General features: G+C 42.7%; 1 protein-coding gene across 2 annotated transcripts in view; it reads left to right on the top strand.

Annotated features, from left to right (window-relative positions):
• The first annotated feature begins 243 nt into the window (after positions 1-243).
• The window catches only part of TMEM65 (transmembrane protein 65), a 30,600-nt gene continuing 15,351 nt past the window's right edge, over positions 244-15,492 (top strand). The window contains exons 1-2 of one of the 2 annotated variants that reach the window (XM_054295549.1): positions 244-562; positions 3,265-3,504. In XM_054295549.1, coding sequence (XP_054151524.1) covers positions 244-562; positions 3,265-3,504 — 559 coding nt within the window. The remainder of the gene's footprint in view (positions 563-3,264; positions 3,505-15,492) is intronic. The other variant, XM_054295540.1, reaches the window with a different exon arrangement.

The raw sequence follows: 15,492 nt of genomic DNA on the forward strand, positions 1-15,492 counted from the left end.
CCGCCCCTCGGGCCCCTCCGCCCCGCCCTGCGGCCGAGGCTCCCCGAGCGGAGGGAGCGGGGCCGGGGCTGGGGCCGGTCCGGGGCGGGGCGGCGCTGCCGCCGCTGCTGGCGGGAGCTCGGCGGGGCGGTGCCTGGCGCGGACCGCCCGGCCCCACCGGCGGAGCAGCCGCGGGAGCGCGGCCCGGGCGACTCGGCCGCGGGCGGTTCTGGCGGCCCGAGCGCCGCGCCCTTCCCCGGCTCCATGTCGGCGTGGCTCGGCCGGGCGGCGCTGCTGCTGGGGCGGCCGGGGGGCCCCGCCGCCGTCCCCTCGTCCTGCCTGGGCTCGCTGCGGGGCCCGCGGTGCTGCTGCCGCCGCCGCCTGAGCTGCCTGCGGGGCGGCGCCGAGGGGCTGCTCCTCCCGCGGGGGTCGCGGGCGCTCGGCACCCACCCCAAGAAGGAGCCGATGGAGGCGCTGAACACAGCGCAAGGGGCCCGCGACTTCATCTACAGCCTGCACTCCACCGAGCGGAGCTGCCTGCTGCGGGAGCTCCACCGCTTCGAGTCCATCGCCATCGCCCAAGGTGAGCCGCGACCCACCCGAGCCCGGCTGGGGTGGGAGGGCCGGGCCGGAGGGGGGCTGAGCCTCCGAAGTTTGGGGGTGCTCCCGCCCTCGCCCAAGCGACTCCTTCGGGCGAGTGGGAAACTCCAGCAGAAGGAGGCAACGAGGAGCGCTCGCCCCTGTGTGTTCGCGTAATTGGGTATAAATGAGGTACACGACCCGAAATTTAGTTTCCAGAAGCATCCGCAGCACCTTTAGAACTTAAATCGGCCCAATGTGCCAAATCCTCGGTGGGTCTGGCATCTCACCGGGTGTTCAGAGAGTCACGGGTGGCCATTTTTCGCAATGGGAGTAGCAAAGTGTGTCTCATAAAATCCCCCTGACACCAGGGCAGCAGTAAATTGATTTCAGACCTCTTAAGAGACGCCGGGCTGCTGCTGCTCTGGGCGCTCATTCATGAGTTACACTTCCCTGCCCGGAGAGCTGCCGGCGCTGCTTCTTGCAAGTGTCGGTTCTCATTCGGGAAGGTGTGTATGTGCCGGGAAGGTTTACAGATGTATCTCTGAATACATGGCTATGCAACGCCAATTAAAGTAATTCACAGTGATTTTTCTCATCTGATCCAACTGTTCTTGCCAACTTGACACTGTTCCTTAAACAAATCAAAACCTGACAAAACCAAATCCTCTTAATTACAGCCTCCTTACTTCTAGTTCTGATCCTCAGCTGTAATTTACAATCCCTATTGCAGCGAAGATGATAGCGGGTACTTAAGAGATCAGCGTGCATTTGATCTAGGCCTCTTTGTGACTTTGATAGTAGCGTGCCCTTGGAAAGGGCATTTCTGTGTCTTGTGGCTCCTCTCTAGATGTCTGGAAGAAAATTTGGGTGGGCAGGGAGCAGGTCTGAGGGTCAGCTGTAAAAGTGTTGCTTTTGTGAAGAGACAGAACCCTTTCAGGTATCTCTTCGGTTTTGTTTGTAGCACACTTGCATATAAACACTAGTGCTTCTAGTCAGAGTGGGAGTAGTTCGCTTAAACGCCTTATTTTGGGAGCAGCAGCGCTTCTGTTTTGCAGACATTGAATCAGTTTTATTTGTTTTACAACGCAGAGGGTAGAATGCTTTGAACTGTAAGTTGGTACTAACTTTTGAATACTAACAACTAATACTCTTCCCAAATAAATCCTTCTAAGTGTCTGAAGGGTTCTTGCCATGAGGTTTTTGTGTGAGGCTCATTAGTTATTGCTCAGGTTAAATAGAATGGAACTGTGTATCTGGAGGATCATATGGTGGATATCAAAATGAGACTTTAAAATTTCAGTATAGTGTCTCAACTTTTATACAGATGTAAATCAACAGATGGTCGTATTTAATATCTTGCTGCTCAGATGCTGTTAGTTATAATGTGAAAGTCTGTTCTGTAAAATGCTGTGACTTTCTGATGATTCAGGATGTAGAAGCAAAGTAACAATAGCATCAGTTTGCATTTAGACGTTTTACTGCATGGGAGTTTATTAGTTGGTTTTAAGTTTATTCCACCAGTGGAAGTTGCAGTTCGCTTGTGCCTGAAACTGTAATCAGTAATCTTGCTGGAGAGATTATTTCAGCAAAATCTCAGTTGTGGGCTTAGTAATCTCATAAGTAAGGGCTGCATAAAGTGTTGTAGTGCCATCAGACCTCATCCTTGGAGTCAGATTCTTGATTTACCCATCTAGCTGGATAAGACTTTTTTGTATATAACCTTTTTCTTTAGCCAGCTGTATTCATGGGATATTTTTACCAGACTGCAGCATGATAACAGCTGTCAGCTTTTACCTGTAAGAAATTCTGTTTCTTCATGTGTTATGAAAATAAAATCATAACTGAAAAGCCTTCTAGTAAGTTAAATAGAATTCGAGTAATTCTAGTAATTAAATAGAAATTGGAGAAAAACCCTATCTTGAATTTATTGCCCATAGCTGTTTTCTGTAGAGGAGAAGAAAGAATTCAGATTTTGTGTGAAGAAGGGCAGAGAGGTGTTGGATATGTATCATCACTGTCAATGCTGTGGAGTGCCAGAAGAAGACAAGGTGGATAGAAGGGCTACCCTTAAAAGACAATTAGAGACTTTTCTGAGCTAGGTGTTTGTATTCTGTGTTTAAAATGCTTTGTTATGTTTAGAAATATTTTGTATGATTGCTGTTTCCTGCTGTTGAAATGGTGACTGTGAAGCAATGACCTGAATAGGTGCACAGGTTGTGAGCAGCAGATGAGGGGAGAGCTGTTTGTGCCTTGCTTTCCAGGTACTTTCTCCGATTGACTTGTGTCACTTTTGATCTTTACAAATCATGACTTCAGTCAAGACAAAACTATTATAGCAATGTTATCAATTATCTCGTTCGTTGCCAGCATGCTGTAGCTCCCAGCAGCTGATTCTTTAGCTGAGGTCCCTGGTTATACTTTTGTGTTGATTTCCAATGAAAGTGATCCAAACGCAGCCTTTAGATTCTCTTCTTTACTGCTTGCATAAATTCCCGTGTTCTGGTTGAGTCTGAAAAATCAGTCTCTCCTTGATCATGAAATGCCTGTGTAGTTTTGCTACTCTGCTTAAGCTTGTTTTGTGCCTGTGATCTTTTCATAATTCTTTATGGAAAGGGAGGTGTTAGCCCATACCCTTCTTATCACAGTCCTTATTGGGTTAAGTTTTGACCTTCTTCCTTCACTGCCTCTTCTGTGCCCTAACAGACCCCATATCAGCTAGGGGAGGCTGTCAGCAATATGGGCAGACCTGGGCACATCAAGAACCAAATGGGGCAAGTTCCTCAGCCCATTCCCAGGCCTACCAGCAGAAGGAAGCAGTTCCAGCAGCTAATTGCCCTAGCAGGAAATATGACAGGACACACTATCTGTGGCCTCCGCTAATGGCAGAGGCTGCGGGGAAACCCATCCTTTGCTGCGGCTGCTGCGCCCAAGGACGGCCCTCAGGTAGGTGAGCTGTAGCTGGTACCTGTAAGTTAGCTGAGTCTCTGAAGTGTTTCTGAAACCTTAAACATCTGTTTATGCTGTAGTCATGAAAAATGTAGGTGGGGAGAGGTTTGTGAGTATGTTCCTGCCTGCCATCACCTTGTCACCTGTATTACCTGCAGGGTTATGGAGCTTCCACGTACCGGGCACTAGAGGTCTGCTAAGCAGCCTAGCTTATGAATAAACACTGACTGAAATTCTGCTGTTTGTTGTAGTGCTTCAGAAGACAGAGCTCTGTCTGTGAGAATGTGATGGCCAAGAGCTAAAAGCTTGAGTTTAAATTCATAGATGTGTTTTGCATAGTAGAAGCTGGGGGGAAGACTGTGAAACTGAATCTTGATAAAATAGTTCTCAGAAAATATTTTGAAAACTCTCCCGATTTAGACTATAATCTGTATCTTACTATCTTAAAATTTAGTCAAAACATGACTGAGCTGTTCTTTCTGAAGACAGCTGCAAATCCTTTCTCATCTGGATTTAGTTTTCCTTCTGCATTGAAGTCTATAAGTTTTTGGGATTTTTTTTTTGGTTTTTTTCCCCTTTTGAACCTTGGAAACATGAATAAAGTGCCCCATTTTCCCAGGAAGAGCTTTAAAACAAAGATTTTAAATTTCAGCTTGTGTTTCTTGTAAGCATGTCAGCCACACCCAGCCACACCAGATAAGAGATGATACATGTGGAATTGAATACAAGTAATTTGTATATTTTTATTTTCATGGTTAGCAAGTAGCAACTAGGCTGGTTGATTTCAAATGTAATAGGTCTGCTTTCTGTTACTAGAAGTAGTGCCCCATAAACAAGCCTTCAGATAATCAGATTTCTCTTGTTTCTTTCTTGAATGATGGAGAAAGTGTAAAATCTTTCAGAAAATATGGAGAATGATTTAATGCTTCTGATCTTCTATAGCAATATTCCATTGACAAAAGTGGTGTTAGGAAGAAGATGGAACTTCTTTCTTAAGGAGCTTATATTTAGGGTTTCTACCTTTGGTTTCCAGTGTATGGTATGAGATGATTCATGAAAGATGCACTTCTAAGCAGTGCAGCAAGCCTGATAATGAGCTGGGAAAATACTAAAGGGCTTGACTTTAAGTAAGAAATACTAAATTTGGCGTTTTTGCTGTGTCTTTATTGCTTCCTAGGGAATTGTTGGTCTTTTATATGTTGCTTTACAATATTCTTGAGCCCAGATCTAACTACTTTTCATTAATATTACTAACACAGTGATTATCTAGGGCCTCTAAGAAATCTCAGGTCTTGAGAGTGAGACAATCCTTTATTTTCCCATCTTTGTTGCAAAGATGGGAAAACACGTCCTGTTTTCCTATCTTTGTGTACATACACATGAAATACATATGTGTGTGTGTGTATATAATACATAAAACAGATGTTTTTAGTATATAATGTATGTACATTGTATATTGAACACAATTCCTTGAAAGCACCTAGTTGCATTTTATATTTTAAGTGGAAGACTTTTGTGAAATGATCACTAAATGAAAGGTCTTTTGAAGTGCAATTTCTTCTTACTCTGCCTGGTGAGGTTGTGTTACCTGGAAAACATGCAAAAACACCACAGCAATGAGTCTTGACAACTGGTTTTGTAATTTAATTTACAGGTTTTGGAGAATGCAGTTTCTAGCTAGATTCTCTTTGAAGGCATGGGATGTCATACCATTCATAATAATCTGAGATACGTAAATAATCTGACCAAAATGGTGCATTCTGATAGAAAACTGTTCATAATTCAAGTTACTACACCTTATTTTTGTTAAAAACAAACAAAGCACCAAAACCGTAGCTTTCAGGTAAAGGCTCCACCTCCTTGCATTCAGCCGGGCTGACAGCTGGTGCAGAATCTCGGGGAATTCACAAGGTTTTAGCTATTGTTGGGTGAAATCTCATTTGGTGTCAGAAGAAACCTCACTGGCTTGTGTTCTGGTGTTAAATTTATGAGCTCCCCAGTTTACTAGAATAGCTTAGGGAGTGTTAGAGCCTGCGTGCCTCTGCTTCCACAGCTTTACAAAGAGAAGTTAATTCAAAAGATGCAAAGTCATCAAAGACGAGTGGATTTCACTGAGGTTTTTAGACACTCTAAACAAGTCTCCTGTGAAAACAATTCCCTCTGTTGCATGAATCAGATGCTTCTTGCTGATATGAACACACTGGTTCATCTGCCATGGTGCTTTAGGGCTGCTTGGATTTTAGTGCCTCTTTTTGTTAGAACTGAATCTGTGCTAACACGACAAAGCATAATTCCATCCTTCTGGAAGTACTTGTTTTGTCTGAAGAGTGATTTCACAGTGCAGGTGTGAGGTTTGTGGTAAGCACTGCCCTCAGCCCCTGAGCTGGAAGAGCAGGAACTGTTCGTGCTGTTGTGCCAGGTACCGTGGCACCTGGTGGGGACAGTTCTCTCTTCCTCTCTCCCTCACACCCAGCACATGCAGGTCAGTGCCACGCTGTGGGAGCAGTGTCATCTACTTCTCTCTCCCTTGCTGTGACCTAGGTCAATACATTTTTTAACTCTAGTGTTTGATTGCTATTCTAGGAAAAGGTCTGCTGGCAAGTGTCTGATTCACAAGTTTGAAGTGCTCTGTCAAGCTGGTAAAATGACAAACTCTTGCTGGCCTGCCTGTGTGAGTCCCTTTATGCTCTCAGACCATTGCAGCCTACACCAGGACTGTTACCAATCTCACTGCTGTGTCAAAAGTACTAGCTGGTGAAAGAAATATTGTGTTTCACATGGAAGGATGTGCTACATTTTGCTTTTGAAACTTTTTTTTTAATATACCCCCACGTCCCGCCCCGAGTCTTGAAGCTCTCGTGAAGGCAGAGTGCAGAAGGAAAAGTGCTACTGAGGCTCTGCTGGTCATTTTCATTAATATCTGAACCTCATGCATCACAGAATCATAGAATATCCTGAATTTAAAGGGACCCACAAGATTCATCGAGTCCAGGTCCTGGCCTTGCACAGGACAGCCCCAAGACTCACACCCTGTGCCTGAGAGAATTGTCCAAACACTTCTTGAGCTCTGTGAGGATTCATGCTGTGACCACTTCCCTGGGGAGCCTGTTCCAGTGCCCAAACACCCTCTGGGTGTGGAACCTTTTCCTGATATCCAACTTCAACCTTCCCTGACACAACTTCAGGCCTTTCCCTTGAGTCTGCCACAAACAAGAGATCTGTGTCTGCCCCTCTGCTTCTCTGGGCTGAGTAAGTTTGGGCTGTTCAGCCTGGAGGAGGCTCTGGGGATACCTTGTAGCACATTCCAGCACATAAGTGGGGTTTGCAAGTGTCCTGGAGAGCACTTGTCACAAAGACATCTAGTGATAGGACAGGAAGGAATAGCTTTGAAGTGGAGCAGGGTACGTTTAAATTAGCTGTTAGGAAGAAGTTCTTTACTGTGGGGGTGGTGAGATACTGGCATAAGTTGTCCAGAGGAGCTTTGAGTGCCCCTTTCCTACAAGTGCAGGTTGGATCTGGCTTGAAGCAACCAGGTCTAGTGGAAGGTGTCCCATGGGGTTGTAACTAGATCATTAAATCCCTTCAAACCCAGACTGTTATGTAATTTAGGGGCTGAGGCTTCATGTCATAAACAAGAAAATTGGTGCATGGTCACTCATGGTAAAATTATTCTGAAACTGCTCTCTGAAAATGTCAGCTGTAACTGTCTACCTTTCAACCACCTGCAGCAAGGTAATGTTTTCTGAAGTTCATGATTTTTCTGTTGTGCTTTGGTTTGCTTCCATATTCTGAAATTTTCCTTGCTTACATAAATTAAAGCAGGTTCTAGTCTGCTTAAATGCAGAAACTTCGTCTTATTTTTTTGCAGAGAGAACCCTGCAAACAATCAAGTGGAATTGATGTAAAACCCACAGAAATCCAGTCTTAATATTTATAAAGGATCTTTTCTTGCTGGTGGATCTCCAGTATTGATTGGAAGATTTTACATAATGACTGATTGCTGTTTTGCTTTTGAAAACTCATTGTAGGCTTAAGGTATCCTAAACCACTGGTACCACTGGAGAAGCCAGCAGAGGAGGTAGAGTCACCAGAGACGACCAGTGAATTTGGTACAGTAGGAAAAGCCCGAATGGAAAAGTGTGTTTGCTGACATATGCATTACATAAGGCCAGCAGGCTGCTGGTTTGACAGACTTCCTGCATGCCTGTTTTGATGCATTTGGCATGTATTGCTACAAGAAATAGAAGTACACAGTTTTTGTTCATATAAAGCCTTCAGTCTCAAGAATTTCAGCAATCCACATCTTCAGGTACTTACACTTAACTTGACCAAGGTGTTTTAAACACAGGTATTTTGGAAACTGCTGCACTATACAAGAGTTTCTAGTTAATACTTGGTCAGGTGAAACAACTTCAGTTTTTTGAAGCAGCTCAGTATCAACTACCTTATGCTATTTTCTTGGAAAATGATGTGTGTTAAATTACAAGGTCCAAAAATAATGCAGGAATGATACTATAATTAAAAAAAATTATTTAGTTAGCTGCCTTTGCCCTTTTCTGCCAGAGGTAAAATAAGATTGCTTCAATTAAAATAAAACATTGCTCCAAGTAAAATTTGTTTTGTCTTTTGCATGTGTTTAAGCATGTGATGAATACAAAATAGGTGTCATGCACAAATATCCTTTATCTCACAAATCAGAAAAAAATATCTGATTCTTAAGGCATTGTTCTTCAGCTGTGTCTTTTGTAAAATAGTACATTTTAGAGCTAAAAGGAAAATCTGTCTCCCAATAACTCTCTTGTCCAGTACAAAAGCTGCTTTTGATTCAGGACTTTTTACAGATGATCACTTGAAATGCAGCTTTTACTTAGAGTGCAACTTAAACCCTTGAGAGTGACAGATTGAAAACATTTAGATCTCCCTGCAACAGGCACGAATTAAATAGATCATGTTTATTCTGTGAACACAGAGGTTCCAGTGTGTAACCTCAATTAAAAGAAAAGGAAGTCTGCCAGTTTCTCTAAGAAAGAAATTATTTAAAGCTGACTCATTCAGCTGAAAACTCTTAGCTTAAGTCAGCCTCATTTATTATTTAATCAATCCAAATATGAAACTACAGAGGCATCTGTTATCTCCAGAAAAAAATCCTTTCTAAAAGCAACCAGTAAATGGAAAAATAAATATAACAGGCAAGCAGAGTACTTAAAGAAACTGTCTTGGGTCCCTGTGCTGTTGTTGAGATTTTTTTACAAAAATGGCTTCTTTTGGGGAAAGTTAGACATGAATATGTGAGCTGCCTTGTGCCTCCCTTCTACTTTATCCATAAATTAGCATAGTGATATTTCAAATATTCTGAAAGCATGCCTTTTTGTTTCTGCTTTGTTGCTGTGTGTGAGAACTTCCTTTAACAGTGAATGAACATGGAATTTTTGGGACATGACTAACTCATGCCTGAAACATGCTTCCTCTGAAACATGGGGAGTATTTTCAGGCAAAGACCACAAAATACTTTGTTCAACCCAGCAGAGTCTATGTTTCATTCAGAACTATGGAATATAAAATCATAGCTGTTTTTTTCCAGTGTTCATTTACTTAGGAATCCTAGATATTTATATGCTAATTGTTAATAAAATACCCTCCCTAGCAGCCATAATACATAGTGATTCTTGCTACTTGCTATACTTTTCTCTTGCATCCGTTGCCAGTTTCATTTTGTATGTGATGGGCTCGTAATATTAATTCATTTTTGGGTATCTTTTGAGTTTTTATTAAATTTTATTTAGACTGAGATAGTTTTACAAGTCATTTTTTTAAAAATCACATTATTTTCTCTAGATAATAGAAAGGGGAAATAGAAACATGTTTAAGACTCCGTATTTTGAGGTTAATTGTGTTCTGTATTAACTCTCATATTGGCTTAAAGCAGCCATAAGAAGAAGGTGGTTTATTTTATTATCTCCTACTGCTTGTGTGTAGGGATAAAACCTTTCCTTAATGCTTTAAAATGCTTCATGGCTTTTAGGCATTTCCAGAATTAAAACATGCCTTACTGTTTGGCAGTGATCCTGGTGAAAGGCTCCTGCATGACCTGGGGGAAGGACACAGCTTTGAAAAATCTTGCTAATTTCGGGAAGAATGGAAAAGTTTGAGACAAAAAGGTTTCTACAGTGAGACCAACTTCAACTGAGAGGAGCCAGATAGAGTGTGCAGAGTGGCCTGGCCTTGGGTTCCCAAAGCTCACTTCTTGGAGATATCTGGGACCTGTTGTCTGGGCTTCCCAAAACATTGTGGGAATGTTGGGGGAGGGTTAGGAGACAGTCCCAGGTGTGTGATTCTGTCCATGCCATGGACTGAGGTCTGTGCTTTGGGTTATGTTGTTGTGTGTAAACTTGTACTGCCACATAGCTCAGGTCCAAATGCTTACTGGGAGCCAACAATTGCTGCACTTAGACCTGCTACATTTTTCTTCTAGGCATTATCAGTTTCTGGTTATTGTGCTGTTATAGTAACTTTTTAAATTATTTGCACTTGATAGCGTTTGACTTTGTGCAGTGATCTATCCCTTAGTGCTGGCTGGTTTGCTGTAACTTCTCTTACACTAAGGGTGTGAATCATCAGTCTCCATGAGGATATTATCTCATCATTCATAACAATCTGAATTGGTAGAAACTGTGGTTTTTCTGCTTTATTTAATTTTCTGGAAGACTGGAGAAAAATGTGCATGGAACAAACCAATTTCTTTAGCCAGCTGCCCTTTCAAATAACATCAGCGTGTATTTTCAGATTACAGATAACCTCTTGATCCAGTTGTTTCTTTGCTTCAGTTCTGGCAACAGGCTGATTTTCACAAAGTTCAAGTAAAACTTTGATGTTACAAATATAAAATTAACTGTTTCACTCATGAGTGAGATTTAACAATTTCCAGCCAGGTTTCCAGCCCTCTTGTCTAATTAAGGTTTTTGCCATAAAGAAGAGATAGGAGAACAGCTTGAAATCCACCACTCCTTCTGCAAATTCATTATTTATTTATATTATTTTATGGAGTAAAGTAAATCAAGTAAAGAGGTAGCTGCAAAAGTGACAGTGCTGTTATAAATAATCAGTCTGGTGACCTTTTCCTCTTGCAAATATTCAACAGACTTCCTCTGATTCAGTGTCCATTTACCTGAACAGAAGAAATCTACCAATGTGCAGTTGAGTTCTGATAAATCACAGATGGCCCAGGCTGAAAAAGACTGTTCTTATTGGGAATGATATGTGACGTTTTACAAGTTTTTTACTTGTGTATTTGATCTGGTTTACCAAAACATAAAAAAAGTCTTTGGATTTATAAAGTTTTCACTGTTGGATTACATCTCAGGGTTGGAGGCTAGGAACCTATTGTGTCTACCTCTTTTCCATGCTTACATCAGTTTTTGCAGTTGCACATTACTATGGCTGAGTTTTACTGTGATTTATGTCTGATCCTGTGTTAAAAGCTCAGTTAAAAAAAAAGGCTCACTTTAATTACTTTTTCCCAGCCATAGAGGAAAAGCATTCTCCTGGGTTTCCCACAGTGGGTAAGGGCAGGCCTGGATGAGCTGTGGATGAGGTGATTGATGTGTAGCAGATGTGACTTGGCCATCTGGGTGTGGATTTACTGCTGGCTTCACCTGTGGTGTTGTAAAGAGTGTTCTGTTCTTTCTCTATCCCAAAAACCTCTGGGTATGAAAGTCTCAATTCTGCTTCCCATCCTAGCACTGCAGTCATTCTCTGGGCCTGGCTGTGTACCTGGCTGAGAACAAGTGCCAGAATAAAGAAATCCCAAATACATGATCAGGAGGGAATTTAGAAATAGGAGGAAAAGTATCAAATCAGCTCTTGCAGTAACAATATGACTTCAGATCACTTCAGGGTGCAGTGTTGTATTTGAGCTAAGGTTCTGCCTTTGTGTTTTCCCATGGGAAGGGCCAGGAGGGTTCCTGTGCCTCAGGCAGGAGTCTCTTCTGGGATCTCTGTGTCCCTAACAGTGCACGCTGAGTTGTACTAGTGAGCAATACTGGTTTCATCTCCCAGGTTACCTTTGCTGTTTTGGCAACTACTTGCAATTATAGTTTTTATCTCAACATTTGTCTTGTGCCTAGGAAGGGAGCTGTCTCTCCTCTTCCTTCCTCTGGCTCTCTATTCAGGATTATTCATTGTGGTCTGAGTGGCTGCCCACCACATCACACAGTACTTTGCTTCAGCACTGCAAAAAGCAACCTCAGCCTGAATCCATCCCCTTCTTTGCTGCTGGAAAAGGGGCTGTGTAAACATTGCGCAGATTTTGGAGAAGCAGAAGGAGAAGAGAATGAGGCCAGGAAGGATGCTGGAGGCACACTGTGATCAGTCTCCATTGCACACCATGGAAAACTACAGGGGTGCATATTTCATTAAGATCTCCAGTAAATAGTGGCATTGCAGTATGCCACTGATGTGGGCAGTGCCACAGCATGCTTTCCATTGCCATGGGGAGAAGTGTTAAATACATTAGATTCCATATTTCCTCTCCTGTGGAAAACAAAACAGGCTTCTGTATACAGCAAACTCTGAGCCGAGGATTTGTGCTTGCACTTCACTAATTCTCAAGCTGATTAGCAGAACTGGAGGTGAAGGGTGTAATTTCAGCACCCACAGGATTCTGCTGCCTGCTTACAGTGAAGCTGTGACAAAAGAACAGGTTAAAAACCCTGTGAGTGGAAAAGGGGAAATGTGTAAAGTTGAAAAACAAAAACTGTCCTACGTAGCAGAACCGTGTGTTTCATAAACTGATGCTGGGTACTTTCTGGGAAAGCTAAGAAGCATTGGGATTAAATGGATGGAGCAGATGTGCAGCTCTCCATAGAGCAGAGGTCCTGAAGCAGCTTTAGAGGGAGTGTGTGCACAGCTGGCACTGGCAGGGGTGTGACAGGAGCTGAAGCTTGCATTGGCTCTGCAGCTGGAAGCTGCAGGGATGCACTTGTGGTTGAATCCTCCTGAGAGAGGCCTGATGCTTGCCAGAGGCTGGAGAAACACTGACCAGGAGAAGGATGTTCCTTTTTTGCTTTGCAGAATAAAGGCAAATGGTTGAAAGAATAAAAAGTGAGCTTAGAACTCAGTACTGTTCACTTTTAGGAAGAGTAGAGCACAGTAGCTTTTGTCTTCTGCTTCTTCCTTCTGTATGACTTTATTTACAAAACCAGCAATCATAATATTTCAGACAGTTTTTGTGAACAGAATGAGTTTTTTATTAGAACTTAAAATTCATGTGCATAATAAATTATTACATAATGCAGCTGCAGAACAGACCAGTAGATATTTCATACTCTTACAACATAACAGCTAAAAGAAAATCTTTTACAGTGAAGTTCCTGTGGAGTGATTTTATCTGTTTTTATATTATAATCATTCCTTCAGCTGTTTGCCAGAGGAAGCTGTCATTGCAGTTTGAATTTGACTGTGCAGGGAGTCAGATGGGGGTGTCAGAGTAGTTTCACAAATGAGGCTCTGCTCAGTTACATGGGGAAGGGAGGAGGTATCAAAGAGATCAATCTGCTGCACTTCCTCTAGCAGCAGGTAAAGATTTAAGAATAGCTTCATTGTGACTGCATTCTGTATTCATTTGGCATTTATATAGAGAGGCACAAATTACTTGAGTGCAATTTATGGCTGGAACTTAAATTGTCACTGGTTTCTTATGGTGTTCCTTTTGCTGACAGGAATGAACAGATTCTTACGGATTTCAAGGCAGCTCATGCTTCTGTCTTTAATGCCCTAATGCAATGAAAAATTAGGAGGAATGTCATTACACTTAATATGAGTCTGTAACAAAATGTTTGACAGTCATTCAGTTTCTCTGTCCTCTCTGTCTCTCGTATTTTAGGTTGCTTTATTAAGTCTGAGACAGATGAAAAGCAATAAACTCTACATGCATTTAAAGTTATTTCTGACAGAAGCTTATTTCTGCAGTTGTACTTGCTTCCAAGGTCGTCCTCAGGCAGGGGATGGAACTTTCTGCTTACAAGAGGGCTGGTACTTAGTGATATGTGATTTAATAGCAGTTTGTCTTCAGCTCTCTGTAAAGACTGTAGTCGAGTTTTCTCAAAGAAAAAGATTAATCCCACCAAACATATTTATTGAGCCAACTCCCCCTGCCTGGTGCTGCTGTGCTGCCGCAGCTGCCTGGTGGTGGCTGTGGGAAGGGTTTGTGCTGTCCGAGTGCAGGTGCTGCTGGTGCCAGGCGCTGTGGGAGCCCAGCTGTGGCTGAGGCACAGCCCCTTGTGTCACTGCCCTCTCTCAGGTTTGTGCCAGGGCAGGGAGGAGGCAGTGCCTGGTTCCCCTGCATTCTGCACAGGCTGTTGTCAGGGAGCTGTGTCCTCTAAGGGCTTCTGCTGCTGGCTGCAGGTACCAGACCTGGCCTTGAAAGCCAAAGCTGCTCCCTGTCCTTAAAACCATTCTCCCACTGGCTTTCTTTCCTGGGGAAAGGAGTATAGTTTTGTGCAGAATGGGAAAGGGCATAAGGGAGAGGAAGAGCAGGAATAAACAAGCTTGTTTCTTGCCAGCTTTTCAGATTTCTTGTTCAAGCAGGGCCTGGGGGAAACATAAATGAATAAAGGATATTGTACATATAACTCCCTAGATATTTCATGAGCTCTCATGGTTAGATATCAGTGTTGCCTAACCCAACCCTATTTAGAGGTGATGAAAGTTCTCTAGTAGATCAGATCTCTGATTGTACACAGAGTGCTGATAATTTTTGTTAGCAAATCTTCTGTGGTGTCCCACAGAATTGCTTTGCTTGTTCTTTTATGGGAATATATTGCTCTCTGATAATGCACAGATACCATGGTCTTGTTTCCAGCTCAGCACTGTTGCTGTGCTGCTGCTCTGCTCAACTGCAGACCCATGAAATGATGGACAGATCCCTCCCTTGAACGAGAGGGGGCCCAAGAAAAAAACCTTGCTGACAGAGAAATGCCAAAACCTCACCTTACTGAAACAGCTAAATGAATAATTTGGATGCCGTTAATTCCACTCTGTTAGTCAGAAGGACTCATCCAGTCCTTTTCCAAATCTAGTGGAGATGTTGTTAATAATCCCAGGCAAAGATTCATTCATCCAAAATGCTGTGCCACTGGGAGATGTCTGTCCTCTGGCTCCCAAGAACTCCTTGCAGTCCTCAGGCTCCATTGAAATGGAGAGGGTGAGGAGGGAAGCCAGAGCCAGCCTCTTCTTGGTAGGACAAGTGTTTGGTTTTTTGTGGCAGAGAATTTTAACTCTGAAGATGGTTCTTTCCAGTCAGGGAATCGCTATAGCAAGTTTATTTCTTGGCAGCTCTCAAGAACCTTCTTATGTTTATTTTCTTTCCTTAAATAATAATATAACCATTTACTTCTGGAACAGAGATGTCATTATTGGTCCTGTTTTCTCTCCTATCAGTTTTACTACATTGCTGGCACTTCTATGCAAACACTTCAGCTGCTTTTCTGACATTTTCTATTTCTCTCTGAAGGAGATAGCTCAAACTCTATTTCTATCCTTATCCTGCATCTCTATTGCAAGCTGTGCGTCCTTTCTGTGTTGTCATCACTTTAGCTGATTAACCCCCTTGAATCCCAAGGCAAGCATCTTGAGTCTTTTTTTTCCAGCTGTGGTTTGAGACCTTTTTTAAGCAAACCACTGCAAACACTTCTTTGGCATTAACCTGTTTGAGTGGAAATGCTGACCTTCACATTTATAAGGCACTGATGAAGATGGGGATTAGGTCAAGGGTAAAACCCTCTTAATGGTGAGGACAGTGATTTGAGGCTCTGGATACCTGTTTGCATTTCATGCTTTCTCCTACATTTCCAGTTGGGGTTTCCATCTTAAATCTTTCTGTTTTGTCAAGCATCTTTAAAAGAGTATGAATGCTGTGCCACATTTTTGGAAGGGATAATAGGATAAGTGTATTGTACACTTATCTGTTCTGATAAGGGAATTGACTGG

This window comes from Melozone crissalis, unplaced genomic scaffold, assembly GCF_028551555.1.
Source record: "Melozone crissalis strain CALT ecotype California unplaced genomic scaffold, PUWL_Pcris_2 ptg000002l_1, whole genome shotgun sequence".
In the NCBI taxonomy this organism is placed as follows: domain Eukaryota; kingdom Metazoa; phylum Chordata; class Aves; order Passeriformes; family Passerellidae; genus Melozone; species Melozone crissalis.